The sequence below is a fragment of the Mustelus asterias genome, chromosome 14 (genome assembly GCF_964213995.1).
Source record: "Mustelus asterias chromosome 14, sMusAst1.hap1.1, whole genome shotgun sequence".
NCBI lineage: Eukaryota > Metazoa > Chordata > Chondrichthyes > Carcharhiniformes > Triakidae > Mustelus > Mustelus asterias.
In genome coordinates this window covers 100,040,816-100,067,381 of record NC_135814.1, presented here as the reverse complement: position 1 = coordinate 100,067,381, position 26,566 = coordinate 100,040,816, and the positions used below count along the sequence as shown (strand labels likewise).

At 43.1% G+C, this 26,566-nt stretch overlaps 1 protein-coding gene across 6 annotated transcripts in view; it reads right to left on the bottom strand.

Annotated features, from left to right (window-relative positions):
* agap1 (ArfGAP with GTPase domain, ankyrin repeat and PH domain 1) overlaps positions 1-26,566 on the bottom strand; it is a 698,786-nt gene that overhangs the window by 347,859 nt on the left and 324,361 nt on the right. For 5 of the 6 annotated variants that reach the window (XM_078228959.1, XM_078228960.1, XM_078228963.1 and 2 more), the window contains exon 3: positions 1,957-2,044. In XM_078228959.1, coding sequence (XP_078085085.1) covers positions 1,957-2,044 — 88 coding nt within the window. Of the gene's footprint in view, positions 1-1,956; positions 2,045-9,491; positions 9,587-26,566 lie in introns of those variants that run through there. The other variant, XM_078228961.1, reaches the window with a different exon arrangement.

Below are 26,566 nucleotides of genomic sequence, written 5' to 3'. Positions count from 1 at the left end.
ATTGGGGATTTCAAAATGGACATGAACGTGACAGAGATGCGTGTCCAGCAGATGTGGCTACATCAGTCAAGGTGAGTCCCACCTGTCACTGAACACTGGGCAGTACTCTGGCTGTTGAAGACTATTAATAAGCATGTTTATTTAAAATAAGGCTCAGTGTCCATTAAATGTTTCCTCTAGTACGTAACGATTAAATATCTCTCTCCCTCTACACTGTCTGTAACTTAGTGGCCAATGTTACATAGCTTCACACTGCACTCCTCAATCAATGGGTAATTTTTCACGCACCAGGCTAAGCAATGGTTGGTTACCATTCCACCATGAGGAGCATCACCAAAAAGGTGCTCTACAGTGGATGGTGATCTGAAGAGGGAATTTTGGCTTGGTTTCCCAGGGCATGGAGATTCACTGAGGCATCCAAGTGACAATCATTCGAAAGGAGATTAGCTAATTCAGGTGTGGGGCGAAAAGCCTGGGACTTGGAACTGCCTTTGCTCAGGCACACACTGCGGTGCATCTTTCCACTGAATAATCAGGGAATGCACGTCCATGGAGCAACAATTCAAGTGGGCGGCACGGTAGCACAGTGGTTAGCACTGCTGCTTCACAGCTCCAGGGACCTGGGTTCGATTCCCGGCTTGGGTCACTGTCTGTGTGGAGTTTGCACATTCTCCTCGTGTCTGCGTGGGTTTCCTCCGGGTGCTCCGGTTTCCTCCCACAGTCCAAAAATGTGCAGGTTATGTTGATTGGCCATGCTAAAATTGCCCTTAGTGTCCTGGGATGCGTAGGTTAGAGGGATTAGTTGGTAAATACGTAGGGATATGGGGGTAGGGCCTGGGTGGGACTGTGGTCGGTGCAGACTCGATGGGCAGAATGGCCTCTTTCTGTACTGTAGGGTTTCTAAGATTTCTAAGAAAACAGAACAACTACACTATTATTGCCTTGACAGGTGTCGCAAAGTGAAATTAATTCCTCCACAAACATACTGTACTCTGGGCAAAGGCATCCCCATCATTTGCAGATATGAAATGAATTAAAGGTTATTTCAAATCAACTTCAATACCCTGAATGTTTTAATTGATGTCCTAGATAAGGGGGAATGACCACATTGCAATGTGACAGAGCTCAACTAACAAGGAGTCACAGGTTGCTTCTAGGAGTCTTACCCAACTACTTTTTGCAGTGACACTGATGGTGTAACTGGTGCAGAAAGAGCTAGCTTGTTTTCTTACAGAGCAGACGGGCAAATCTGACAGACAGATAGGGTCATAAAATTAACTATTCACACTAGCTCCATGACTTAAGCACAAAGCAGCCTGTGAATTTAATACTTCCAACTCCAGCTCAGGAAGTTGCTTAAGATGGCAGCCAGCCACTGGTGGAGATAGGTGTTAATTCTTAGATTGGGCACAGTTTGAAGCTTGCTAAACGCCTTCTGGTACCAGGTTTAAATGGCTACTCTTCATGGATAAGATTAGCTGGTGACATCCTACAAACTGCTGGACCTCGAAGGGCATCACATGATGCCTCTTCTTGACTTTCACTCACTTTCTAACAGGGACAGAGAAGTGAAATCCTTGTCTGATTTTCAGATCCCTAACTCAAGAGATTTCAGCCAGGCAAAACTGACCTGCACATCTGGGGCTCGAATGGCTAGCTCCACAATAGGTGCTGCCTTTGCTCATTAGGGGAATACCTGGTCACTAAAAGGAGTGGACCCTATTTAACACTGCATCTATACATTAGGCTATTGATGCTTTATCTGTATAGTTATGTAATACACTGTCAGCATCTAGACTGAAGAGTCGAAATGTCCAAAACGTATCCTCAATTGAACTCAAAAGTTTGTTTTAGTTTTGGCTTGCCTACTATAGTGCTTGGTGACAGTGTAAGCTCCTCTCCATCTCTCTACTGTAAAAGAAACAGATAAATGAAGTGTTACTGCTCCTTGCTTACCTTCAGGCGACTCCTCCTGGACATAGGTTCCTGTCAGATACCGATGGACCAAGGCTGACTTGCCACTGGCTAAGTTACCGACAATTCCCTGAAACACAAAGACATAGTGTCAACGAGATGCCTTTGAGGCACGGGAACAGCTTGGGAAACATTAGGTTCAAGATGCATCATACCATTCTGAACATCATGCACAACACTAGATATAGTCATTTTCATTCAGAGAACATACACGTCAGTACTCTGGTAAATGATCTCACTTACAAGGGCACAGGCGGTAACCTCGAGCAATCACTAAACAATATACCTCTAGTACGGGAAAATTCAGCAACCTGTTTAAAAATGATTTTCTGGGCTTCCAGTGAAACAACAGTTGAATGTCTCAGTGTAATTCTACATACAATCCCATATCTAACCGATCGAGCTGAGAGTATTTCAAATAATATGGCAGTTGCCACAAAGCCTTATACAGAGGTCAGTATGCAGTGAGACTGCCAAGGGTTTAGCGGTTATTTCAGAGTGTTCTCATTGCTTCCTGCTTAAGCACCCTACTTTAAAATAAACTGCAGCCAGACTCAGTCAAACCCTCACTTGATCATAAAGACCAACAGAAGCAAAGATCTCTAGATTTTCCAGTTTCAAGACTAAGCTGTACAGTCCACTAACTAGCCGAGGCAAAGTGCATTGAGCATGGAGGCTGAACGCAATGTACTACTCCCGCTCCAATGAAGGGTTAACATAATTCAGGTTGACTCTTCCGTGTAGCACTGAGGGAGTGCTACAAGAGGCAAGACTGTTCTCTTCCTGTTGGGGAGCACTTCAGCGGTCACGGGCATTCGGCCTCTGATATTCGGGTAAGCGTTCTCCAAGGCGGCCTTCGCGACACACGACAGCGCAGAGTCGCTGAGCAGAAACTGATAGCCAAGTTCCGCACACACAAGGACGGCCTCAACCGGGATATTGGGTTCATGTCACACTATTAGTAACTCCCACAGTTGCGTGGACCTGCAGAGTTTCACTGGCTGTCTTGTCTGGAGACAATACACATCTTTTTAGCCTGTCTTGATGCTCTCTCCACTCCCATTGTTTTGTTTCTTAAAGACTTGATTAGTTGTAAGTATTCGCATTCCAACCATTATTCATGTAAATTGAGTCTGTGTCTTTATAAGCTCTGTTTGTGAACAGAATTCCCACTCACCTGAAGAAGGGGCTTAGAGCTTCGAAAGCTTGTGTGGCTTTTGCTACCAAATAAACCTGTTGGACTTTAACCTGGTGTTGTTAAACTTCTTACTGTGTTTACCCCAGTCCAACGCCGGCATCTCCACATCATGAGTGCTGCACTGTCAGAGGTATGATTCTTTCAGATGAGATATTAAACCAAGGTCCCCAAGTCAACATTAAAGCTCCCATGGCACTATTTCGAAGATGTGCCAGGAATTCCCCCCAGCATCCTAGCCAATAGTTAACCCTCAACCAACATTACAAAACAAGTTATCTGGACATTGTCTCCTTGTTATAAAGAACAAAGAACAATACAGCACAGGAACAGGCCCTTCGGCCCTCCAAGCCCGTGCCGCTCCCTGGTCCAAACTAGACCATTCTTTTGTATCCCTCCATTCCCACTCCGTTCATGTGGCTATCTAGATAAGTCTTAAACATCCCCAGTGTGTCCGCCTCCACCACCTTGCCTGGCAGCGCATTCCAGGCCCCCACCACCCTCTGTGTAAAATACGTCCTTCTGATATCTGTGTTAAACCTCCCCCCCTTCACCTTGAACCTATGACCCCTCGTGAACGTCACCACCGACCGGGGGAAAAGCTTCCCACCGTTCACCCTATCTATGCCTTTCATAATTTTATACACCTCTATTAAGTCTCCCCTCATCCTCCGTCTTTCCAGGGAGAACAACCCCAGTTTACCCAATCTCTCCTCATAACTAAGCCCCTCCCTCCATACCAGGCAACATCCTGGTAAACCTCCTCCGTACTCTCTCCAAAGCCTCCACGTCCTTCTGGTAGTGTGGCGAACAGAACTGGACGCAGTATTCCAAATGCGGCCGAACCAACGTTCTATACATCTGCAACATCAGACCCCAACTTTTATACTCTATGCCCCGTGCTATAAAGGCAAGCATGCCATATGCCTTCTTCACCACCTTCTCCACCTGTGACGTCACCTTCAAGGATCTGTGGACTTGCACACCCAGGTCCCTCTGCGTATCTACACACCCTTTATGGTTCTGCCATTTATCGTATAGCTCCTCCCTACATTATTTCTACCAAAATGCATCACTTCGCATTTATCAGGATTGAACTCCATCTGCCATTTCTTTGCCCAAATTTCCAGCCTATCTATATCCTTCTGTAGCCTCTGACAATGCTCCTCACTATCTGCAAGTCCTGCCAATTTTGTGTCGTCCGCAAACTTACTGATCACCCCAGTTACACCTTCTTCCAGATCGTTTATATAAATGTGGGCCCTTTCTATATGTAGGGCCCATTTGATTTGATTTATTATTGTTACATGTATTGGGATACAGTGAAAAGTATTCTTGCACACAATACAGACAAAACATACCGTTCATAGAGTACATGGGGAGAAGGAAAAGAGAGGGTGCAGAATATAGTGTTACAGTCATAGCTATGATGTAGAGAAAGATCAGCTTAATATATGGTAGGTTCATTCAAAAGTCTGATGACAGCAGGGAAGAAGCTGTTCTTGAGTCAGTTGGTACGTGACCTCAGACTTTTGTATCTTTTTCCCAACGGAAGAAGGTGGAAGAGAGAGTGTCCGGGATGCGTGGGGTCCTTCATTATGCTGGCTGCTTTTCTGAGACAGCGGGGAGTGTAGACGGAGTCAATGGATGGGAGGTTGATTTGTGTGATGGACAACCCTTTGTAGTTTCTTGCGGTCTTGGTCAGAACAGGAGCCATATCAAGCTGTGATACATGCGGAAAGGATGCTGTCTCTGGTGCATCTGTAAAAATTGGTGAAAGTAGTAGTGGACATACCGTTTTTCCTTAGCCTCCTGAGAAAGTAGAGGTGTTGGTGGGCTTTCTGACCTATAGTGTCAGCGTGGAGGGACTAGGACAGGTTGTTGGTGATCTGAACACTTTAGAAACTTGAAGCGTTCGACCTCTTCCATGGCAACAGTCAACACTCCAAATGCTCTATGTTGACTGTAAATCATTTTGGGACTTACTGAGGCTGTGAAAAGTGCACTGTAAATGTAAGTTATTGTCTTAAAGTATTGTTTAAGATTTACCATACCTCAGCACACTGAGGTACGCTACTCTAACACTGCCAAAGGCAGCTGAAGGTGTAAAAGATGTACAAAATCATGTAACTCCAGAGCTATTGAGGACTCGGGTCCCAAAAAGTGGCTGTCGAAGGTGAGGAAAATGGGAGAGTAAAAACAAAGAGGCCAACAATCAGCAGAGAGCAACAAATTAAATAGCACAGTAGGTGGCCCTTTGAACACTGTCCTCCTGGCACCCTTATAAGAATATAAAAGTGCCTTTAATTTAATTCTACTGAATTCTAACAGAATGACTGCCATGCAGCTTCAAGAGATTTACTATCTCATAATGCTGCTTAAGTATTTTCTCTCTTACTCTTTAGATGCCTTGGGGCTATACTCCGTTCTATTACCAAAGGGGGCAAGGAGTCACGCTGACCATCTCCACCCTGCTATGTAACTGGCTACTGCGAGCTTCATTCAAGAAACCTAGCGATGTGAATGGGTACAGATAACCTTACCCCTCTGCCTACCTGTCACTTGCCCACCATGTTATTCAGAAATATACTGTAAACCTAAAGGAATGACCAACAGGAATCGATCTTTTATAAGCAAAGCACACACAGAACAGCAGACTAGGTACTAAACATCAGCCATTTATGCAGCTTTCAGCTGACATTTTTGATGCAATTTCTTTTATCCAACAATTTTAACAAAAACATGTGGATTTCAGAGCTCTTGTAGGTACCCGAGAAGAATTTAAGACTTTTTCCTCATGTCACATTTGCTTTTTCTGCAAATCACTTTAAATCTATGCCCTCTTGTTCTTGATCATTTTATGAGCAGCAACAGTTTCTCCCTGTCTACTCTGTCCAGCCCCCTCATGAGTTTGAACATCTCTATCAAACCTTTATCTTCTCTCCAAGGAGAACAGTCCCAATCTCTCCAATCTATCCTCATAACTGAGGTTTTGCATCCCTGGAACCATTCTTGTAAACCTCTTCTGCACTCTCTCCAATGCATTCACATCCTTCCAAAAATGTTGTGCCCAGAACTGTACATAATATTCCAGCTGAAGTCTAACTAGTGTCTTGTGCCAATTCAGCATAACCTCTTTGCTCTCCCTTAATTTTAACTGCTAGTTATACATTTGAGCTGCATTGTTAAATGTCTTTATTTTAAAAAAGCACACCAAGTCAGAAAGTGCTCTTTTTAAAATGAACACTGTAATTTTAGACATTAGTACTTTCATGTAGCTTATCAAGGCTGTAAAGTACCCATTACAGTCATCAATAAATTGGTCAGACCAATTGTCTGCTTTCCTGAGGATATATTTCATGAGAAGGAGTAAAAGACTTGCATTTAGGGTGTTTTTTTACAACCACTAGATGCTTCAAAGTGCTTTACTGCCATTTAATTCTTTTTGAAGTGTGGTCCCTGTTGCAATATAGGAAATGGAGCAGCCAATTTGCACAGCAAGCTCCCACAACGTGATAATGACCAGATAACTTATCTTTTTCGATTCTGTTGATTGAGAGATAGATATTGGCCAAGACGTTGGGATAGCTTCCCTGTTTGTCTTCAAGATAGTGCCATGGGACCACTTACCTCCACCCGAGACCTCAGTTCAATTTCTCATCTGAAAGATGATATCTGACAGTGCTACACTCCCTCAATGCCTTTTGTGCTCAAATCTGGGACTTAAACCTGGAACTGTGTGTCTCAGAGGCAAGAGTGTTACGGCCAACACTATGAATAGAGTCAATTACAACCCCATAATGAATCACTAAATCAGTCGATAACTGTTCCAAAACTTGGTAAACACTCCACAGTCTCAGCATCACTTGCATGGTCAATGCCAGATTTATTATGTACAGCATTTTAAAAGAAACAACCATCCCTTTGATCATTTTAGCCCTACGGGAGTCTGGATTAAATAAAAAGAATGTGCATTAGATGCCAGCTGTATGAAGTGTTAAAGATTACTAAATCAAGTGCATCAGCATTTTGGGCTCACCTATTGAGTTAGCCTCTGGTTAAATTGAGGTAGGTGTGACACAAGGGGCTGAAATGTGTCCAGTCAATAATGCGGCAAGCTCAAATGCTGAATTTGAAAGGAGTGAGATTTTAGAATTGGCAATGTCGGAGGAGAACCTCTCGTTACAATATGGTGCAGACAAGAATGAGCCACAGCACGTTCAGCAATTCACTTCTTTAAATAGACGCAGCCTGTGCGAAACAGTGATCACAACGTCGGTAGATGCGAAAAGATAATGGTACTGGGCTGGAAAAAGGCCAAATTCTGTGAAATAAGAACAGCGCATGGCCAAAATTAATTAATTGGGAGTGACTCAAACAGCGAATTGCAGGAGTCAATCTGAGACTTGAGAAGAAAAGGAGGTCGGTGACGCGCAGCAGTTTGCAATGACATATGGTGGATTTGTTGTGGTGGACAGTGTTGGAAAGAAGAGAATAAGAAACCATTTCCAACAGTAGCTCACATGGGCACTGGGGAAAATAGGTGAGCTTCTTAGAGTATTAAATAAACATTCTTATGAGACAATGAGACATCTCAGATTGCGATTAAAGCTACACAAATTTAACAGTAGGCTGAATATCATAGAAACCCTATAGTACAGAAAGAGGCCATTCGGCCCATCGAGTCTGCACCGACCACAATCCCACCCAGGCCCTACCCCCATATCCCTACACATTTTACCCACTAATCCCTCTAATCTACGCATCCCAGGACACTAAGGGGCAATTTTAGCATGGGCAATCAACCTAACCCGCACATCTTTGGACTGTGGGAGGAAATCGGAGCACCCGAGGAAACCCACACAGACACGAGGAGAATGTGCAAACTCCACACAGACAGTGACTCAAGCCGGGAATCGAACCCAGGTCCCTGGAGCTGTGAAGCAGCAGTGCTAACCACTGTGCTACCGTGCCGCCCTCTATAAAACTAGGAACAACAATACTCAAGAAAATCATGAGCATTACGAGACAATGATTTGAAGGGTAACAAAAGCGATATGAAGCAAGACCAGCGGGTAACATAAAATTTAATTTGATTTATTATTGTCACGTATTAGTATACATTGAAAAGTATTGTTTCTTGCGCGCTGTACAGACAAAGCATACGTTCATCGAGAAGGAATGGAGAGGGTGCAGAGTGTAAGCATAGAACAAGAGTAAAAGATTGAATTAGAGGGTATGCTGGGCACAGCTTGCAAAAAGTCGCCACACTCTGGCGCTATCTTGAATTAAGTTGAATCAGATGCCCATGCCCATGTTTTTGTGATGTTGGTTGAGAAATAAATACTGGTCAAGAGACCAGGGAGAACTCCCCTGCTCTTTTTTTTACATCCATCTGAGGGGGTAGGGGGGCAGACAGGATCTCTGTTTAACATCTCATCCCTACAGCACCCTGTCTGCACTGGACTGGACTCACATCTCTGGAGTGAGACTTGAACCCACAACCTCAATACTACCCAATGAGGCACAGCTGACACCAGTATCAAATTCTGCAACAATGGAACACACAGACAAGATTTAGGCATGCATTATTGCTCTCATAAAACATCACATCCAGAATTTTTCTAGTTCTGGATGTGGACCTCCCTTGGTCTCAGGACAACCTCTTCCCAGGCCAGCAATATCATTTTTGCTGTTTTGCACATGCTGACATCCAAAAAGGGCAGATCCTCGTGCAAGTGTGGCTGTTGGCTGCCACTTGCTCTCATCTCTGGAGGTTCTCACTGGAACGACGGAGGTTGAGGAGTGACCTGATAGAAGTCTACAAGGTTATGAAAGGAATGGACACAGCGGATAGTCAAAAGCTTTTTCCCAGGGTGGAAGAGTCAATTACTAGGGGGAACAGGTTTAAGGTGCGAGGGGCAAGGTTTAAAAAAGATGTACGAGGCAGATTGTTTACACAGAGGGTGGTGGGTGCCTGGAACTCGTTGCTGGGGGAGGTAATGGAAGCAGATACGGTAGTGACTTTTAAGGGGCGTCTTGACAAATACATGAATAGGATGGGAGTGGACAGATATGGTCCCCGGAAGGGTAGGGGGTTTTAGTTAAGTCGGGCAGCATGGTCGGTGCAGGCTTGGAGGGCCAAAGGGCCTGTTCCTGTGCTGTAATTTTCTTTGTTCTTTGTATAGAACATGGCACAAGAAGGATTCAACTGCTTACAATAGTGGTGGCATCAGAATCAGCTGTAGGACAGTAAGCCCCATAAGTCTGTCCTACCATTCACCAGGTCATGCAAATCTGTACCTCAATTCCATTTACCCACCTTCATTTATATCCCCCTTGCCTGACAAACATCTCTCGCCCTCAGTTTTGGAATATTTAATTGTCCCTCGACCTCAGCAGCTCATTGTGCGTGAGGGTTCCAGATTTCCACTACACATTTTGCGAATCAACGGTTCTTGACATCATCTCTGATTAACCCAGTTCTAATTTTAAGGAGACAGTAAAGATTATGTAAGCACATTTAAAGTAAACAGCTGGTTGAAGAGAGGGTAGGAGAGTGCTCTGGGATATGAGGGGAATCTCGTTGTGGAGGATGGAGGTATGGCAGAGATATATTAGAAAGCTGTGGTTCATTCATACCATTGAAAACAGTGTCAGGCTCTGTCAGTGGGAAAACCCATTTTACAATGCGAGCCTGTGCCATCAGTACCTGTAGGTGGCGGTGTGAGCAGGCGATTCCACTTAAAATGCATTATGGTAATTTAGGTTGAAAAGCAGATTATTTATACTGCCAGCAGATGTTCAATTTCTGTGAGCATCCATACATAAGCCAAATATTGGGTCTGTAGCATCAGTTACTATGAGGAGCCTCTGTAACCAAGGTAAATGAAATTTTCCTTCCACTTTCCAAATTCAGCAGGTCCAGCAGCGCATTTCTGCAAGTTGAAGCCATCCCATCCATTCATAAAAACACCACTTTCCTTCTTCCCTCGGATCAATCTTTGTGCCCGATTCTGGTGTGCATGATGCTTCTCCCCTGTAAATCTTTAAACAGGTCTTTTAAGCTTAGATTCTAAAACAAAAATGGATCCTGGAATCTAAAACAAAAACAGAAAATGCTCGAAAAACTCAGCGGGTCTGGCAGCATCTTTGGAGAGAGAAAATAGAATTAATGTTTCCATATGACTCTTCTTCAGAACAGGGAGGCATTGGTGGCTAGCACTGCTGCCTCATAGCGCCAGGGACCCGGGTTCAATTCTCATCTTGCGTCACTGTCTGTGTAGACTTTGCACTTTCTCCCCGTGTCTACATGGGTTTCCTCCTGGTGCTCCGGCTTCCTCCCACAGTCCAAAGATGTGCAGGCTAGATTGATTGGCCATGCTACATTGCCTCTTAGTGTCCTAAAATACCTAGGTTTGGGGTAACTTAGCAGGGCAAATGCGTGGGGTTATAGTGATGAAGTGGGCCTAGGTAAAGATGCTCTGTTGGAGGGTCAGTGCAGGCTCAATGTGCCAAATGGCTCCTTCTGCACTTTAGGAATTCTATGATTCTAAACAGAGGGAGAAATGTGATGGATTGATTATATACTGTAGAAGAGGGGGTGGGGAAACTGGAAAAATGTATCCATTTCACTTCCAATTTCCACCCTTCTCTCAACTTCACAGGGTCCATCTCTGATTCTTCCCCTCCTTGCCTGTCTATTTCAGGTGATTGACTGACCACCAATATTTGTAGCAAACGCACTGATTCCCAAAGCTGCCTCTACTACAGTTCTTCACATCCCGCTCCCTGCAAGAATTCCTATTCTCCCAGTTTCTCCGTCTCCATTGCATTGGTTCTGATGATACCAGCTTCAAAAATGGCGCTTCTGACATGTCTGCCTTTTTCCTTAACCAAGGTCATCCCTCCCACTGTGGTTGACAGAACACTCAGAGTCAGAGATTTACAGCATGCAAACAAGCCCTTCGGCCCAACTGTCCATGCCGCCATGTTTTTACCACTAAGCTTTTTTGATTTTGATTTGATTTACTATTGTCACATGTATTAGTATACAGTGAAAAGTATTGCCTCTTGCACGCTATACAGACAAAGCATACCGTTCACAGAGAAGGAAATGAGAGAGTGCAGAATGTAGTATTACAGTCATAGCTCAGGTGTCGAGAAAGATCAAGTTAATGCAAGGTCGATCCATTCAAAAGTCTGATGGCAGCAGGGAAGAAGCTGTTCTCAAGTCAGTTGGTACGTGACCTTAAACTTCTGTAAGCTAATCCCAATTGCCCACATTTGGCCCATATCCCTATATACCCATCTTACCCATGTAACTGTCTAAATGCTTTTTAAAAAACAAAATTGTACCCGCCTCTACTACTGCCTCTGGCAGCTCATTCCAGATATTCACCATCCTCAGTGAAAAAATTGTCCCTCTGGACCCTTTTGTATCTCTCCCCTCTCACCTTAAACCTATGGCCTCTAGTTTTTGACTCCCCTAGTTTTGGGAAAAGATGTTGACTATCTATCTATGCCCCTCATTATTTTATAGATCTCTATAAGATCACTCCTAACCCTCCAACGCTCAACAGTGTCCGACCCACCTCCCACACCTCTGCTGAAACACTTTCCCTTCCTCCCAGAACCATGATACGGTCACCCTTGTCCTCACTTTCCACTCCACCAGCTTCCACATTCAAAGGATTATCATTTCTGCTCATTCCAACATGATGCCATCACTAAATATAACTTCCCTACCGTACCCCTGTCAACATTCCACAGAGACTGTTCCCTGTGATATCCTGGTCCACTCCTCCATCATCCCCAACTCCCTATCCCCTTCCTACAGCACCTTCCTTTGCAATTGCAGAAGGTGTAACATGTGCCCCTTCACACCCTCGCTCCTCACTGTTCAAAGCTCCAAACATTTCTTTCAGGTGAAACTCAATTTCACTTGCATCTCCTTCAATTTGGTTTATTGTATTCCCTGCTCCCAATGCAACCTGCTGTGCACTGGGGAGATGTACTTTGTGAACACCTTCACCCAGTCTGCAAGCTTAATCTTAACATGCCTGTTGCTTGCCATTTGCATTCGGCCTCTTGCTCTCATGCCCACATGTCCGTCCTTGGTCTGCTGCAATGCACCAGTGAAGCCCAACGCAAACTGGAGGAACAGCATCTCATCTTCCGATTAGGAGCAAGTTACAACCCTCAGAACTCAATGCCGAGTTCAACATCTTTTAGACTGTGACCATTCTCCATCTTTAGCCTTTTTGTTTATATATTCAAAACATTTTTAGTCCCAATGCAAACCCCCACTGGACCATCTGTCGCTTGGGCCCATAACGCCCTGGTTCCCCAGCGTCGCATTTGGGGGGGTTCCCCAGCGATGCGCTGCTGAATCCCCAGAAACCACCTACATATGGATTTAACCAGCAATTACCCAGAAGCACTAACTTCCCCTGGACAATTGCGCTGGGCTAGTAACCATCCGACAGAAGAAATTTAAATCTCTAACTTTGGATGTTTTACTGTGATCGTTAGGCTGAAAGAGTTAAAGGGAAATAATCACATCTAAGTTGAGTCATTGATTAAAAACACCCAGAGACCCAGCCTCGCACAGAACATGCACACACACACATGACCCCACCCCCCAACACAGCTCCCCATCCCCACTCCAAAATACCCTGTCCCCTCTTCCAAGGTCCCCCATCCCCTCGCCTCCCAGTAAACCACATATCTTTGCAACTTACCTGTTCCCTTTAAATTCTCCCATAGCCATTGCTGTAAAAAGGGGGAGTGTGACTTACCTCTCTGTGCCCCAGTTACACAATGTGAATGCTGCCGGGGGCATGCTATGCTGCTCTTGCCTCACCCAGCCTGAGTGAGCAAGGTTGAGCGAGACAGGGTCTGTACAATTTAGCACAGGTAAGTTCACTTAGAGTGGCAAACTGACAGTAACAGACCTGGTTCTGCTCTCACTGACCTTTATTTTCCCAATAATACATTCTGATATTTTACCATTATGTAACTATTGGCAGCCTTTCATGCCATTCCCACTTTCTCTGTTTCATGACCTACACATCTTATTTTGCAATCTCTCCTAGCTCCTACCAATCACTGACCTTCTACTCTGCTCCAGCTATTCTGCCCCCCTCTTCTACAGTATATAATCCATTATGTTCCTTCCTCTCTTTAGCTCTGACATTGACTTTAATTCCTCCCTCCACAGATGCTGCCAGACCTGCTGAATTCTTCCACCATTTTCTATTTTTGGTCATTTAAACTTAGGTACGCAAAGTTGGGGATACGGAATCCTCCAGGTTTCAGCTCTGGCTCGAAGGTAGCACTCACACAGATAGTTGTGGGTCCAGAGACTTGTGCACAAAATCCAGACTAAGGGGTATTAAACTGAAGCCCCATCTGTCTCTAAGGTAAAATAACACAAAGCAACATTTGGAGAAATGGGGAGTTACTCCCTGTGTCCTGGGCTAATATTTATCCCTCAGTCAACACCAAATCATTGCTGTGTGTAGAAGATTGCTGTGTGCAAATTGGCTGCTAAATTTCTTACATTATAACAGTAACTACAAAAGTGTTTCATAGGCTATAAGGTACCTTGGGATAGCCTTGGGTCATGGATGATGCTTTGTAAACACCTGTCTTTTTTTATTCCTAATTTTGTTTCCATTCCTGCCATCTTTATTCCCTGCCTCTCATACTAGCACCATGGAGAATAGGAGCAGTCTGATACTATGCTGATAGTAGTTGTTCTTGATATTGTTTTATGTTTAAGGGGATGTCAGGTGGGAATGCAGCTCAAATGCTGGGAGAGCAGGATAATTACTCATTTTGGCCATGGAGTATTTACGTAGGAGAATGCTAATAGATTTTTGTTCATAAAGATTTCCCCTGGAGTTTTTGATTAGGCTGATTGACAGAGTTGTATGATAATGTGGTTAATGGGAGGAGCTAGGTATGTAGCAGAGAAAAACAGTTTTAGGTTCTGGCTGGGGTTTATTTAAAGACAGAGGGCTGCAAGCTGCTCGAACTCAAAATCTCTCTCTCTCTGACGGCTTCAAAACATTTTATAGCAAGTATGTTTGTAGTTGCTAACTGTATTTAAAGTGGAATTTTAACTTTGTACGCAAATGTTGCTTGTTTGGAACTGAAACACAGAAATTAAAGTTGTTTCCTTTCATTTTTTAAACTATCATTCAACTGTTAATAGTTAGGCTACTTAATTTTGTTATTAAACCATGTTATTAAATAATGTTTGCTTTACTATAAAAACATCCCCAAATTTGTCGGCAGAATTACTCCTAGAGTGAAGCATCCTATCCTCACAAAATAAAAAAAATAGCTGGGATCTAGTCTAGCTTCCTAATGTAATTTGGGATTCTGGTCCAGGAACCTAACAATACAAACCCATGTTCTAATACCTGATAACACACGTTCATTAAAGTTCCAACATCTTCTGCCATTCTCAAAAAAGATTTAAATGCACAAGCATTTCTCAAGAGGATACACCAACTTCTCAGATAGTAATCGATATTTCTGACCCAGAGTAAATAAGATGAAACCTGGGTCACATTTTCACAGTGGCTACTGTACACATACCAAGAAAGCCATGGGTGTTACTTTGACACTAGCCTCAGCAATGTTTTTGGTACTTAGCTGCTCAACGTCCTGCAACTTTACAATACGTCCAACTTAATGCACGCCAGAAAAAAAGTGTTGCAGCTGGCGGAAGGAGGTCCATATTCCCAGACTTCAAAATTAACTGTGCTTGTGTAGAGAAATTATTTTATAAGCAGCCAAATAGTTGCAGAATAGACTTATCAGATGGGATAATGGCCACATTCCAACACCACATGTTCACCAAAATGAAAATTCAAATTTATATGACGACTTTCTTACTCTCAGGACATCAGAAAAGAGCTTTGCACCCAATTAAATACTTTGACAGCGTGATTGCTGTTGTAGTGCAGGAAACAGGGCAGCCAATTTGTGCACAGCAAGCTCCCACTAATAGCAATGTGATGTTGATGGAGGGATAAATATTGGCCAAGACATCAATCATAATTTCCCTGCTCTTCAAAATAATTCCATGAGATCTGTTACATCTGCCTGAGAGTTCTAATGAGGCCTCAGTTTAATTTCTCATCTGAAAGGTGGCACCTCTGACGGTGCAACATTCCCTCAGGGCAGCACTCAAATATCAGCCCAGATTTGTATGCTCAGGTCACTGAAATGGGACTTGAAGCCATAACCTTCCGACTCAGGCAAGAGTTTGCAAATTGAAGCCACGGCTCTGCTATTATCAATTATGCTGAGCTTTCCAAAAGCAGGCAATAGATAGGGGATGTTTTGCAAATTACTTCAATAGCACTGAATATGCACTAAAGCTGGCTGTAATAATTCCCTTTCACATTGTTAAACTTCTTCAAACATTTCAAACAATGACCTTTTTTTGGTGTTTTTTGCAGTCAATGCTTATTTAACTGCGGATTAGACTTTTCTCTCTTAGGGAGTCCCAACATTTCTGTTTGAACGTTTCTTGAAACTCAAAACAAACGTTGCACTTCTCAAGTAACATTCCTTTTATGAAATCAAATAGCAATCGAATGATACATGCAAGTAAACTTTCCATTTAGTGTTATAATGATAGGAACATGATCTGTGTAACTGTTTATGGTGTGTTGGAAGCAGAAAGTTGCTTTTCATGGTTAAGTCTTCCTTTATACAAATTATGGGAGAACACTCGTGATTTATTTCAAATGCTCTTTGGTGAAGTGCCCCTCGGGGAATTTAGTGCTAAAACATTTTGCTATTTATATCAATTACTAACGTCATAAAATTTTATGCACGTCCTATTGTAGTGTTGAAATTTTGGTTCAAATTCTTTAGGTTGTACAGGGAAGTGAAAGGCGTTGAAACATGAATAAGGAGTTCTCCGATGACAGAAAGTCTTTAGTTTGTTGCCTCTGAACTTAGTTAACCCCAGCTAGCAGTGGCATGTGTGTCCCAGTGCCCCAGGGTTCAGGAAGGAAAAGCTGGCTAAGGTTGTTCTTACTGACTGTCGCATGATCCCTACCAGAAGTGTGCATGCTGGATGGCAAGCTGTGTAAGATACTCCCACAATTGCAAAGTTTATCAAGCATCACTTACAGTAAAGATCATGCTGCTGTGTTGTCAGAAGGGTGCATGGTTCACATTAAATAATGCACCATCAAGAAGTCAGTGTCTTCAGGATAGGGGCAGCATGGTGGCAGAGTGGTTAGCACTGCTGCCTCATAGCGCCAGGGACCCGGGTTCAATTCCAGCCTTGGGTGACTGTTTGTGTGGAGTTTGCAAGTTTTCCGGGTCTGCGTGGGTTTCCTCTGGGTGTTCCGGTTTCCTCCCACACTCCAAAGATGTGCAGGTTAGGTGGTTTGGCATGTTAAATTTTCCCCTAGTATCAGGGAGACTAGCAGGGTAAATACATGGCGTTACAAGAAAGGGCCTGGGGTGGGATTGTGGTCGGTGCAGGCTCAATGGGCCGAATGGCTTCCTTCTGCACTGTAGGGATTCTAAGGATAGGAGAATAAGAGAGAACTTGGAAAGACCAAGCCGTAACACTGCACATCAACGCCATGTTGCACAGTGCATCACCATCATGTTTGTTAACTTAAATTGGGTTTCGGTCCAACAAAACCTCAAACTTTATATTCTTAACCTTGCATTCAATCTCTCCATGGTGTTTCACACTCCTACTCCACCTCCCCACCCAACCTCCCTATCTCTGTAAACTCCTGCAGCCCTGCAATCCTGCAAGATCTCTGTGCTCCTCCAATTCTGGTCCCTTGCACATCCCCAATTTCCTCAGCACCAACTCTGACACCTACCTCAAACTAAAGCTATAATTTTCTCCCTGAACCTCTCAGCTTCTCTACCGCTCATCCTTCCTTGACGACACTCCTTAAAACCTATGACTAAGTGGTTTGTCACCTGCCCTAACAGCTCCTTATGTGACCCAGTGAGAATTGTCAAAATACACTCCCGCGCAGTACCTTGAGCCATTTTGCTACATTAAAGAACTTTAAGATGGAGATGGGGAGAAACGTCTTTGCTCTGAACATTGTTGAGTATATTCAAGGCTACAATAAGATAAGATTTTTGGTGACTTAGGGAACCTAGGGATGTGGAGAACAGGCGGGAAAGTGGAGTTGAGGCAGAAGATCAGCCATGATCACATTGAACGATGAGCAGCCTCAAGGGGCTGTATGGTTTACCCCTGCTCCTATTGCTCATGTAAGGCCCCACATTAAATCTAAGTGGTTTTGTGTGTTGGAGTTCAGACAAACCAATGGTAAGGGAGGATGTTTTGAAGGGACATTACTGATTGCCAAGTAGGCAGTCAGTACAATGTCGTGTAACAAGGATATTGCAAAGGAGAAATCCTCAAGAGCAGTCATATCTTTCAGCCACCTTTTCCATTTGATTTTCCTGCTGCCTTCCACTTGCTTGATATCTTTGAATGTAATTGGAATATTGACAACTAGTCCAGAATCTTGCTCGCTACAGCTTTACTGGATTTCACCTATCTGTTGTTATCCTTTCTTAAAGCATCTCCCCACTGTTTGTTCTGCTACCAGGCTGTAATGAACAAGTACTTCAGAATTATCCTTTAGCAACAAAGGCAGGCTAAAAAGGTTCACCTTTTTCCAAGTATGTCCTGCTCCAAAACATGGGCGGCACGGTAGCACAGTGGTTAGCACTGCTGCTTCACAGCTCCAGGGACCTGGGTTCGATTCCCGGCTTGGGTCACTGTCTGTGTGGAGTTTGCACATTCTCCTCGTGTCTGCGTGAGTTTCCTCCGGGTGCTCCGGTTTCCTCCCACAGTCCAACGATGTGCGGGTTAGGTTGATTGGCCATGATAAAATTGTCCCTTAGTGTCCTGGGATGCATAGATTAGAGGGGTTAGTGGGTAAAATATGTAGGGATATGGGGGTAGGGCCTGGGTGTGATTGTGGTCGGTGCAGACTCGATGGGCCAAATGGCCTCTTTCTGTACTGTAGGGTTTCTATGATTTCTATGATATGTGAAGCAATCCTGACAAAAGGTTTATTTAACATTGCAAGTTGCTGCCAGCAACTTCAGTGACAATTTTTGTCCACACAAAAGCAAAAAACTGCATCAATTATTCTATAAGTGTTTATCCTTCCCGTTACAAGTGCTGTAAAAATCTATTGGCCAAATACTTGATTGGAAAGCGACCATCTCAGCACAATGGTGCAAAGTAGCCTGCGTGCAAAATAACGTTAGACTCTTGACCTATAACCCATGACTGCTGTGATTTATGTTGCTCTGCTCATCGGCAAATAGGGAGAAGAAAGCAAAGAAAAATGGCTGTACCTGAGTGTAACAGATGAGTTCAGGGAATAAATGCCATTAAAATTAACAGGCCCTGGGAGGCAAAATTGTAAAATACACGGACCTGACACTGGGCGGGGGGAGCAGGGAGCAGGGAGCAGACAGACATGATTGATGAATGCAATTAGAATTTTCAGGAGATGATGTAATGTAGAGGGAAATATAAAGTGGAATAGAGAGATAGGACAGAGAAAGTAAGATGTCACATATTAACTTTAGAATTAATGAAAGAGATTAGGTCCCAGATTGGGAGACCTCAAATCGATTCTGTCCACACTAGAAATAAGTACGTACACTGTTGTCACTATGGGAAATGCATGCAGCTATGACGTGTGCATGACTTGGGGGGAAGGAGAGAATCACCACTGATTCATAAACTGATCTGCTCGAAGTCTTCAGCAGCACGAGAAGCCAGAAATAATTTCCACGTTAAGGCCAGGATCCGTCCCGAGACCTTCCCAAATGCTGCTTTGTAACAGAATACTGAGTATCCTGGATGCTCTTGCCCACTCCTTCCATTCAGTCCATCCAAATAGCCAAACTGGCATCATGATTCAGAGGATCATAGGAATAAACCTATCGCATTCCACCATATTGTAAGGATCGCTAAACACACAGCCTCCCATAAGCTCAAAGACAGATTCACAAGCAACAGACAGACTCCAACCTGTGTTTAGCCCACCAGGGAGCAGAGAATCAAAAGCAAACATCCCCCAGATGTTTTCATGAGATCTAAGTAACCAATTAAAGAACACTGTTGACTTTGCTAGTTTCCAGGTTGAGGAATGATGTGCTGAGAAGAAAGAAACAGGCAAAGAACATCATCCCAAACTGGCAAAGAAGATCATAGAATCATAGAAACCCTACAGTGCAGAAGGAGGCCATTCGGCCCATCGAGTCTGCACCAACCACAATCCCACCCAGGCCCTACCCCCACATATTTTACCCACTAATCCCTCTAACCTACGCATCCCAGGACTCTAAGGGGCAATTTTTTTTTTTTTAACCTGGCCAATCAACCTAACCCGCACATCTTTGGATCTTTGGATCGCCCCAAACTGGCAAAGAACATTGTACCAAAGTGGCAAAGAATATCATTCCAAATTTGGACTGCTTAGCTCAACATCAAGTGGTGTGGAATGATTTCAGTTTGGTTCTTGGACTATGCCGAGCTAACCTCAATGGGACAGCAAGGACTTAGTGTCCGCAAAGAAATCTCGAAGAAACTATTCAAAAGTAAGTAGAACACATTTGGCATGTAAAACAAAAAGAAACTTTATCAGGACTCCAATATTTGATTAACATTTCCACTGCACCGTGGAAAGCAACCCTGCATCTTAACAGTAACAACTGGATGAGTGTGGTGAGAAGTTCCAGCATATATGCGTCTGCCATGCTCCTGCCTCTGAGACACCAGATTCCAGGTTCAAGACCCAACTCAGAGTGTGAGCACTAAATTCCAGGCTGACATTCCAGTGCAGCACCAACAGAAAATACTGCATTGTCAGAGGTGTTTTTTTTTGGTTAAGATATTAAATCGAGCTCCAATCTGCCTCCTCGGGGTCGACGTAAAAGATCCCAGAACACTATTTGAAAGAAGAGGAGGGGTATCGGCAGCCACCTTACATGGCCATCGTGAGTTGGCGGGAGACACAGTGCGTACAAAATAAATTTTCCAAACTGACTGAAAGAAATTAGGTCTCTATTTTAGCAAGAAAGCTCTGTAGTTTGCTCAAGTCTTAATTTTCAAACAAATTACTGCTTAAATGGAGTGTTTCACCCATCATCAGATTTTACTGGTGCATTCTGTAAAAGGGTACCAGCCTTACACTGAGTTAAACTGCAAACCCCGTTATGTTTGGTCCAGTAATTATCAATGGGAACACAATGCAATCATCAAGGCGACATTCTGATCCAAAAAGCAGACCGCCTTTCTTGGCCTATCCTTCTCTACATTAACAATGTATTTTCACAACAAAGATCACCTCGGATTCATCAGATGTATAACAGGGGCAGATAGGAACTTTAAGCTTCATTGCTGCTTTACACGATTTTACTGCTACACATACAGAAAAAAAAAATTGTTGGGATTCCTTACACTGCAGAGATCCATACTCATATAATACACCTAGATCATGCCAGTCAAACTACTGAAATAAGTCACTTGACTCTTCCAAAATCTCAAACAGACCAACAATAACGTGTACGTTTACGTCTAAAGTAGTAAAAGGTGCCCAGGTGATTCATAGGAGCATAATTTGGTAACGCATCACATAAGGAAACATTAGGGAAGGTGGCCAAAAGCTCGATCAAAATGTTAGCTTTTAAACAGCATCTTAAAGGGAGAGAGACCAGGAAGTTGAGCTCAGGGCCCGGCACTGATCCTTGTGGCACCCCATTACTAACAGTCTGCCAACCTGAAAATGATTTGTTTATTCCTACTCTCCCGTTTCCACCCTTTAACCAATTCTCTATATCTATGCTAATATATTACCCCCATTCCCAAGAGTCCTTATCTCGTGCAGCAACCTTGCATGTGGCACCTTATTGAATGGCTTCTAAAAATCCAACTATACAACACGCATTGGTTTCTCTTTTATCTACCCTGCTAGTTAAATCTTAATAACTTCAAACCCGATTTGTCAAACACGATTCCTCTTTTAAAGAATCATGCTGACTGTGCCTAATCATGTGCCTTTTCTAAGTGACCTGTTCCTCCTTTCTTGACTTACAGGGAAAATATTATTGCCCTCGAGATAGAAAGGCACGATTAACTGATGAATCTGGTCAATAAGAATTTAACACACGAGGAAAAGTTAAGGATAATTGGGGTAAAGACCTTAGAGCGACACAGATTAATGTTTAATGAGGGAAATTGACAAGCCAAGCAATGACATAGGCATTTTCAATGACAATAAGTTCAAAATCTAGGAAGCACAAGCTGAATGCGAGTGCTTAGGAGGTAAATGACTAAAAACAAATGACATTTTTGTTAAAGGAATAGAGAGTTGTGGATAAGGTTACAGGGAATGGCCACTGAAGAGAATCACAACTAGCATGTTTCTGGTGAAAAGAGAGAGGAATATTGCAAGCAGATGGGCTGGTGTCAATCAGAAAACCATAGGCTTGTTTGGGTCAAGTGTCTTTTCCCTACTTCTAAAAATTCTGGTACCTTTACATCACACTCCCTCAGGGCCTGGGTCACTGCTGTCTCAACTGTCCCTCATTGTAGACAGGCCTCTAATGGACTGAATTAGCTTTTCTCCTTAAGGCAAGATGAAAGCGTTAATAACCGTCTTAAAGTGACAGGACAGACAATGAATAACAACTGTGCTGCAGTAAGTTTAAGGCAGTGACTGTTCCCTCAATAAAAATCGGAAATGCTCTCAGGTTTATACTGTCAGCTGGATCACAATCAAATGCAGCTTTTTTACTCAATTTGGTTGACATCTATAATTGTGACCTGCACTTGGTGAAAGAAATCTTCCATATCAGCCAAAACATATAGCCAGTAACAAACCTTTCGCCAAAGTACTGCAGCAACTGCTATTTACCATTTATGTTCCTCAAGCCTCCTGAATTGACACTTCAGTTGCTCACTTAAGTTTACAGTCCATGTATAGTATCATAGGACTGAAGTTGTAGGAAATGCCAATTGTTAATATCCATGTGCTAAAGTTTGAAACACTGCAAACATGCAAGATATTTCCTTAAGTGCACATACATAACTGCTTGTGAAATGCACAGAAGTAAATGAACTATAAATAGATTTGAGTGACTATGCAGAACTTGTTCCACAGCAGTGAAGACAAGGTCAAAAGGTAAAATGGGTGACAATTTCTCAGCCGTGAATCATGCACCCAAGATATGGCCTGTTACAGGAATGATGGTGCTTCCAGAAATGAATCTGACCAATAATTGAAACGGTGGATCGCACACTTGGAAATAAACTGCTGGGTTATTTTTCCTATGAATGAAAGGTTGGAAAACTCAGCAGGTTGGGCAGCATTCTCCTCGAAGATGCTCAGAAAACCTCTTGTTTTGACTAACTGTTTTGTCTTCTGTCCTAATATTTTCATGCAACTGACGTCTAGTCTTGTTTTATAACGCGCGTGTGAAGCACCTCGAGATGTGAAGCTGTTAATTAATATAGGTTGCTGTCGGCGTTTAAAGATACAGATTTGAAGTTTCAGGTCAATGACCTGACGCCAGAACTGGATAATGCAATAAATTTTAAGAAATTCCACCTTTAAAATGTTTCTTTTAGTGATCTTTGTTCAATTTTACATATCATTGAAGAGAAAAGAATTGACAATTAACAGGAATTGACAGCAACTGCAAGATTGTTAGGAGCTTCAGATGACATCTTAAATTATCAGGAACTATTGGTAAAAACACAGGAATGGGGAGGCCAATCAGCCCTGTTATACCATTCAATTAGATCATGGCTGATGTCACTGTCTTATTAATTAGACTGGTACGGTTCGTTAATGTTAACTACATTGTTAAGGGAAACAGATGATATTTAAACATATAAATAGGGGACAGCTGGGACACTGGGCTTGATTAAGGTATTCCACATAAGCTACTTAATAAAATAGAGCCCATGGTGTTGGGGGTAAATTATTGCACAGATTGAGGATTGGCTAACTCCAATTAGATAGAAATATAGAGTTGGGATAAGAGGGTTAATTTTCAGGAAAGCAACCGGTAAACAAGTGGAGTGCCACAGGGATCAGGCCACAATAACTTATAATATATTAATGACTTGGACAAGGGAAGTGAATGTACTATTGCCAAGTTTGCAGATGATACAAAAGTAGTTGGGAAAGTTAGTGGTGAGGATAACACAAAGACTTTACAGAGGGATATAGAGGGATTAGCTGAGTGGACAAAAATGTGGCAGATGGAATATAATGTGGGAAATGTGAAGTTCTGCACTTTGGTAGGAAGACTAAAGGAGCTGAATATTATTTAAATGGAGAAAGACTGCAGAAAGCTGCAGCACAGGGGGATTTGGGGGTCCTCCTAGTTTTAGCATCATTCTAGTGAATCTCCCACCAAGGCCAATATCTCTTTTTTGAGGTTGGTACCCAGAACTGAATAGTATTCTAAATGGTGTCCAACCAGAGCTTTATAGAATTCCCACCCCTTAGTAATACAGCCCCCTTCGATGAAGGCCAACATTTCATCAACTTTTAAAATTATTTTTGTGTCTGTCTATTAGAATTCTTTTTTTAAAAAAGAGGTGACATCAAACAGCAAACCGTAGCCGCTAATAAGTATTCTATGTACTCCTACACCCCATGCTAGTGGGGGTCCACTAGCATGCAAGTTCAGCAGCTAATTGGGAAGGCAAATGGAATGTTGGCTTTTATTTCAAAGGGAATGGAGTATAAAAATAGGGAAGTCTTGCTGAAACTATACAAGGCACTAACTAGTTAGACCACATCTGGAAAGCTGTGAAGAGTTTTGGTCCCCTTATTTAGGAAAGATATACTGGTATTAGAGGCAGTCCAGAGAAAGTTCACCGGCTTGACCCTTGGTATGGAGGGATTTTCTTATGAGGAGAGGTTGAGTAGGTTGGGCCTGCACTCATTGGAGTTTAGAAGAATGAGAGGCAACCTTATTGAGACAGATAGGATTCTTGGGGTTTGACAGGGTAGATGCTGAGAGGTTGTTTCCCCTTGTGGGAGAATCAAGGATCAGAAGGCATGATCTCAGAGTAAAGGGTCGCTCATTTAAGACAGAGATGAGGAGGAATTTCTTCTCTTAGAGAGTAGCGAATCTGTGGAATTCTTTACCGCAGAGGGCTGTAGAGGCTGGGTCATCAAGTACGTTCAAGGCTGAGATAGACAGATTTTTAATCAGTTACGGGGATAAGGTGGGAAAGTGGAGTTGAGAATTACATCAGATCAGTCATGATCTCATTGAATGACAGAGCAGACTCAATGAGCCGAACGGACCACTTCTGCTCCTGCTATTATGGTCTTATAGGTGAGGAGATTTGATACTGAACAAAGTCAAGAAACTCTCTCAGTAAGGAAAGGCTGGCTCTGTATCTTAGTTTTGACTTCACCAACTGGTGTAGGTCTTGTTAGCAGCTGATTTGTATTGAAACTTCATCAATCTGCCCTGGTTCCATAACCCTTAACATCCTCATCTTGACAAAAGTCTGTTAATCTGAGTTGTGAAATTATCAATTGACCCACCAGTCTAACAGCTTTGTGGGGAGAGTGTTCCAGATTTCCACTACTATTCATGTGGAAAAACTGCTTCTGGACATAATGCACCCCCCCCCCCCCCCCCCCCCCCCCCCCACTTGTTCTGGACCTTCCCAACCACCCTGCCCTACTCCAGATATAATTTCACTTTATCTCCCCTCTCAAATCCTTTAATCATCTTAGGCACCTCAATTAGATCAGTTCTTAATCATCTACAACTTGGCGGAATCTGCCTTTGCAATTTAAACTTTTTAGTTTTAGCATCATTCTGGTGAATCTCCCACCAAGGGCGATATCTCTTTTTTGAGGTTGGTACCCAGAACTGAATAGTATTCTAAATGGTGTCCAACCAGAGCTTTGTAGAATTTCCACCCCTTAGTAATGCAGCCCCCTTCGATGAAGGCCAACATTTCATTAACTTTTTAAATTATTTTTCTGTCTGCCCTCTAGATTTTTTTTAAAAAAGAGGTGACATCAAACAGCAACCCGTAGCCGCTAATAAGTATTCTATGTACTCCTACACCTTATTTGCGGGGCGCTCGGAGCTGAAATCATATTTTACCTCCTGCTCACTGGCAGGACTGCATCTTGTTCACTGCCACTCAATGACACACAGAAAAAAATGAAGCAAGAAGAGATGAGTGATGTGTTTACATCACCCCATGCGCCCAATGTGCATGAACAACAGTGCATGGGCCAACACAGCAGACTGCAAAAGGGGGAAAAGTTATTTTATCTAATCCTTCCCAAATACCAGCCAGGGCCACCTTATCATTATAACGTCTAGCTGCTTCTTAAATTAGATTTCTTGACATCCATGACACTTACTGGCAGACTATTCCAACTGTTATCATATTTATGTAAAGAAATATACTCCAGTATGTGGGGAAACACGGTGGCACAGTGGTTAGCACTGCTACCTCACATGGCCAGGGACCCAGGTTCAATTCCACCGTTGGGTGACTGTATGGAGTTTGCACATTCTCCCCGTGTCTGTGTGGGTTTCCTCCGGGTCACCCGATTGCCTCCCACAGTCCAAAGATGAGCATGTTAGGTGGATTGGCCCCTTAGTGTCCCAAGATGTCTAGGCCAGATAGATTAGCCATGGTAAATGTGTGGGGTTACGGGGATTGAATGGGGGAAAGGACCTGCGTATGATACTCTGTCAGAGAGCTGGCGCAGATTCAACGGGCCGAAAGGCCTCCTTATGCATTGTAGGGATTCTATGATTCTATGAAATTTCCTGCATTGATTCGTTAATAGTAAATCAAATACAGTGTAGCAAAGTGTGAGGTGCTTCATTTTGGTAACAAGAGTAAAGGCCACTTACTGTTTTGGAAGGCAAGAAGCTAAATGGTGTAGAACAACAGAAAGGTCTAGGAATCAATATACATACATTGCCAAAAATAGCCTGGTTGATCAAGGCCATGAAAAATGCAAAGGTGTCTTTCTAGAGTAATAAGATAAAAGTACGTCTGTAATGTTAAATTTATACAGAGACTTCGTTGGAACACATTTGGACCACTATGGGCAGATCTGGCTTCCATATGACAAATGGATATTACCCATGTTAAATGTTCATTCTGCTTACAAAATGGGCCCAAGTGAGGCAAGTCCAGAATAAGAGAGCATAAATTTAAGGTAGGCCTCAGAAGATCGAGTAAAATATTTAAAGGATTTCTTGAAAGAGAATGTGGAATTCACTACAGCGTGGAGATCTTAGATACGCACGAGTGAGAAAGGAATATACAAATATGGGACAGGGTGG